This window comes from Cimex lectularius, unplaced genomic scaffold (assembly GCF_000648675.2).
Source record: "Cimex lectularius strain Harlan isolate CLEC.00 unplaced genomic scaffold, Clec_2.1 scaffold147, whole genome shotgun sequence".
Taxonomy (NCBI): domain Eukaryota; kingdom Metazoa; phylum Arthropoda; class Insecta; order Hemiptera; family Cimicidae; genus Cimex; species Cimex lectularius.
In genome coordinates this window covers 219,103-224,371 of record NW_019392851.1, presented here as the reverse complement: position 1 = coordinate 224,371, position 5,269 = coordinate 219,103, and the positions used below count along the sequence as shown (strand labels likewise).

Genomic DNA, 5,269 nt, shown 5'->3' with positions numbered 1-5,269 from the left:
AATAGGCTGAAGTAAAGTTTACGTTTCATAGAAAGACAACGTACTTTCAAACATGATGATAATACCGTTTTTAAGGATCGAAAGGTAAATAGACAAAAAGAAATTTTGATTTGGATTTACATAGGCTCAAATCGGCAAACATGTGCCGATTGGGCCTATTATCTTCTCGTAATCCTCCGACAATTCCACTTTTGCTATTTACAGTGAGACTCGAGAATCACCCCGGTTGTCGGCAGTCCGGGGACAGACCTCAATCTTATCAATCCAGCCACCCTGGTTATGCTCTGGGTGGGGGAGGTGCTTTCAACCACCTAGGTCAATTAGCACCCAACGCATGCAGTTCCAAACAGTTCGTACTCACGTTCATTCTTAAATACATTCACTCCTATTTACATACCATTCTTTCAATTAGGGTAATGGAAAATTCGATATTCCTCCACCACCATTTACACATATTATACACCAACCTTAATTGAGGGTCGATGGGGTACTCGATATTCCACCATCGACTCACTCGCATCGCACATTCACACTAATATTTATTCACACATTCACTATCGACACAAGCTAGGTATATACAACAGTTATTATTATATATAATAGAACAACCCCTTTCCTCCAACAATCTGAACAGGGGGAGTATACAAGCTCCTCCAAGAATTGTAAAACGGGGACACAAATACTCGCTGCCGTGCCCAAGCACAATTCTCAAAACGGGCGGCATTCCCGCGCGCTCTGTGTTTGGAGCCAAGGAATCGCAGCCTTCAATTATGTGGAACACATCAAGCAACCTTTCACTGCATGACGGACACATACGCGGGCTTTGGCTCAAAGGTAAGTGTCTATGAGTCTACCGGTTGCTGGAGATCTCAGACAAGAGGGTCATCCTTCTTACTTTTTTCATATTACAACTGATAAAAATTCTATGGGATCGGCCAGAATTTGAACCCAGAACCGCGAGCGTGTTAACTACGTGCCGGACGGCCTAACTACATGCCCAGCGGCAAGTTTGATAATTGTAGATATGAATAATATGGCATTTATTTATTAATTAACCTCGGGAATTTTATAAAGGGCTGGACAAATTTTTGTCTTTGTAAATTTCTGGGTAAAATGGGTTTACGGACTCGCAATTTGCTTTCTACATTATTCAGGCTTTACAGATTATAAACGTTAAATTTATTAGAGTAAAAACGTGTTTCTCCGCTCGATTCTGCTATTTAATCATTGGAATTTCATTGAGGTGCAACCTTTACACATATATTACTAATGACCTAATTGAGGGTCGATGTACTCGATATGCCACCATCGACTCACTCCCATCGCACATTCCGCTAATAAATACATTCACTATGAACACAAGCTAGGTTTATACAACTGTTATTATTATATACAATAGAACAACCCCGTTTCCTCCATGAATCGGAACAGGGGACCCAAATATTCGCTGCCGTGCTCAAGGACAATTTTCAGATCGGGTAGCATTCCCGCGCTCTCTGTATGGAGCGAAGGGATCGCACCCTTCACTTAGGTGGGACAGATCGAACAACCTTTCTCTGCATGCCGGGCACATACGCGGCTTGGTTCAAAAGTAAGTGTCTGTGTCACAACCTCGCATTAATAATAATTAATCGGGTGAGGATGATTCTTCTTATACCAGTCAGATCCTGCGAAGGCTACCATCGACGGTGCTCTTGATACTCGAGAGCTTTTCTGTCGATCCGTCCCATTGATGCAGCCACCTTCTTTTAATCATGTTTTTTATTGCATTCGCGTCAGAGGGCCGGATGGTTAGTTAAATCCGAACTTTGGGACGTCCCGGCCTTAGCCGTCTCGTCCCTACAAAAAGAAATTGAAGAAAAATTTTACACATTTATTATAAAAAGTGCTCATAAAATTGATCTCTAAAACATAACATCTCCAACTCTCCTTGGGTTCTTTGTTATTTGTATTAATAATTATTCATTTATTCGTGTAAATATTTAATTAATTTATTTTAACCACGCGAAGGTTGCAACGTACAAGCTGTTGGTCCTTGGTAATGTATCCGGTCTAGTGAATTGATAATCTTCTTATAGATTCTCTACAATAAAACATTTCAATTCCCAAGATTTTTAGGAAAATACTGCAGATGTGAGTGAAGAGCACTTCTACATTTATGTTTTTCACAATTAGCTTACAGTTGGTAATTTTAATTTTTACCGGAATACTGACTCGAAGCTCATCCACGCGTGCTTTTTGGAATACTTAATTCTTTCATCAAACTTCAGTTTGCAAATCAGCGGTCCTAGAAATTTCTGCACATTTTTTTTTCCAAAGGGTCTAACGAGAAAGAACAAACAGGGGAAGTTCGATCAGTACACCTCTCGGTCCTGTACCCTTTTATGGGCAATATAAAATTGTCAAAAATGTGTATCCATGAGCAATGAATTAAGGCGTCGGTTCAAAGAGACTATATTCCAGGGCAGAAAGTGGACCTCATAGGAATTTCTTTATCAAGCCTTAGTGAATTTCCTTCATCCATAGTACCTGTCAGATGGTAGCTCAACTGATTAAAAATACTGAATATAGTTTGGAACGGAGATCTTATTTAAGAACCCCCGGGGAAAGGTCCACGTGACATATTCGTCCGTCTTCAGGGACTTGATGTATTTGGGACCGCGATTATCCCTTTCCTCCGTCGGCTTCTTCATGCACAAGTCTACGTGCTTTTACTTTTATTTATCCGAAATCAATTCATTCCTTGTTCCTTACTGCAGAACGAAATATGTTAAGTATTCCTTCTTTTAGAATCATGGAGCTAGGTAATCAATTTAATGATATTGATTTACTTATCGTCTTTATTTATCGTCTTATCAAGAAGTATTGTTAATGAGTTTACCCTTTGTAAATTATTTTTACTCTCTATTTCTCTCTTTCTTTAGATGTAAGAGTGGTTCTCGAGACCAAATCTTACATTATGTATGAGATTATATAAATAAAGCGAAATCTCTCTCTCTCTCTCTCTCTCTCTCTCTCTCACTCTCTCTCTCTCTCACTCTCTTTCTCTCTTTCAAATCGGTTAACTAGTTATGTATATATTTTTGTAACTTTTTACCTTTTTTCTTGAATTTTATTTGCTCATTTACTATGTTTTCTGACAATATTATGTTACCCCACATCGTAAACCCCACTGATCCTTTTTATGATTTTGTATAAATATTCTAGGTTTTTGCTGGTCAGAGTACCTATTGGAATAGAACTATTTTGAACCGATTTATTGTAGTTTGTTATTTCATCTTTGGTTATGTGTCCTTGCAAAAAGTCTTAAGAGAAAAATGTTACGTGTGAAAAAGTTTTGTATTGTGCTGAATTCGTGGTTTATTGATACATCAGTTTTATACGGTAATATATATAAAATTGTTTAAAAAAAGAATAGACAAGTGTAAAGAAAAACAAAACACATTTTTGTGAGGCCGTACCTCATTTTAATTATAATATAAAAATCGTTAAATTATAAAAATATTGATAAAAATTGGGAACTTTTAGTAAGACTCTTTGTTGACTTAGTGATGACCCCACCTGTTGTTGGTTCCGAGCTGAGAATGAGCTGCGAAATGGGCGGCTTTGGCGGCGGCGACTTCGGGGGTGTCGACGGGGAGACCGGCCTGCTGGTTGCTGTTCCAGCTGGGAGCTTGGTTGTAGTTTTGGTTAGGATTCCATGCGGGTTGGGCCGGAGGATGGTTCCATTGCTGATTTTGGTTCCACGACTGCTGGGCTGGGGCCTGGTTCCAGGAAGGAGCAGCAGCGGGGAGCTGGGTGATGTGGTTTCCGGAACTGTAAAGAGTGAAGTGCCTGGCGCGTTCGGCCTGAACTTCAGGGGTGTCCTGGACAGGAAGAGGAGCTCCGTTGCTGTCGAAGCCCGGGGGTAGGGCGAGGGGTCCGGTCCACGGCTTCTGAGGAGGATTCCAGCTCTGCTGAGGCTGCTGGTTCCATTGCTGGCCTTGGTTCCACTGCTGCTGACCCTGATTCCAGTGTTGCTGTTGCTGGGGGGCTGAGACGCGAGCGAGAGCTGCGAGGTGGGCAGCTTTGGCAGCGGCGACTTCGGGGGTGTCTTGAGGGACTCCGGCTTGGCCCCAATGTTGGGCGGCTCCCAGGCCGATCACAGATAATACAACCAACTATAAAACAACAGACATTTTTATAACAAGTCTAATAAAACACACCTCAGTGTATATTTACCAAAGACTTCATTGTTCACCTCCTCACAGCTTGGTAGAGGACTGTCGAATGATGTCGGAAAGGACGAATGAGCTATATATACCTCGACCCGCTAGAGCCGCTTGACCGTGACACCCCACCATTTCTTCTACATAGTCAATAATAATCTCATTTCCTAGGTTCGATTCATCTTTCTTTCTTACATCCCTTTATAGAAAGAATTAATAAAATTAATAAAAAATTCCAGATTGGGGTTATAATGACCTTTTTCATTCATAATATTCGTACAACCTGTTTCGTACAACACTTCCGTTTAAAGTTACACTTACGCGCACGCACACTACGCTCACCCTGACTGGTTTAACATAATTTACCATAAGGATGTAAAAAATAGGTAAATATTTGCCATAATCAAAATTAAAAAAAAACATGTTTAGTTTTAAAAATCGATTTTTAATCTATCATTGACTAAAAAATTTTTGTAAATAAATAAATGTGCTGTATAAATACAATTAATATTTTGATATATATAATGACACAAAAGGATTTTTTCAAAATTTTATAGAAGAATGATTTTATCGTCGTTATTGAAAGAAAAACAACTATCGAAAAAGTAATTAATTCAATAATCTTTTTTTAACATTGATTAAATAATTTTTACCAAGAATTAATGAGAGTATGGGAGTTTAAGAAGAGAATGTCAGTAAGATTTTCCATTTCACGGTCATGGGTGAAAGCAAATTGAACATTTGTTAAAATAATCTCAAGGACCTAAGTACTTATGTTCCCTTTCACACTGGGCCATAATGAAGATAGCCAATGCAGACGAATCGAAGAACCTCCGACGAACGGTGACTCAATGCGGTCTAAATTACACGACGATACCCAAGGGGAAATGCAATTTATTAGAAGGAAATCATTTAAGGTTAAATATAATAAAACTTAAAGATATTTTACATTTAAATCACTGGTAATGAATGCTCTGAGATTGGATATTTCATAAAGTTTTATGACAATGAAGAACTTAACAGGTCGAGTTACTGCTACATATCTGAGAATAACACATGTA

General features: G+C 39.1%; 1 protein-coding gene across 1 annotated transcript; it reads right to left on the bottom strand.

The window, feature by feature from the left end:
* Positions 1-3,442: 3,442 nt before the first annotated feature.
* Positions 3,443-4,325, bottom strand: LOC106670525 (pupal cuticle protein-like). Its single transcript, XM_014400962.2, has 2 exons — positions 4,222-4,325; positions 3,443-4,160 (listed from the first exon to the last, which is right to left on the bottom strand). Exons 1-2 carry the CDS (start codon positions 4,231-4,233, stop codon positions 3,546-3,548), a joined length of 627 nt encoding a protein of 208 aa, XP_014256448.1. The 5' UTR covers positions 4,234-4,325; the 3' UTR covers positions 3,443-3,545.
* Positions 4,326-5,269: the final 944 nt, after the last annotated feature.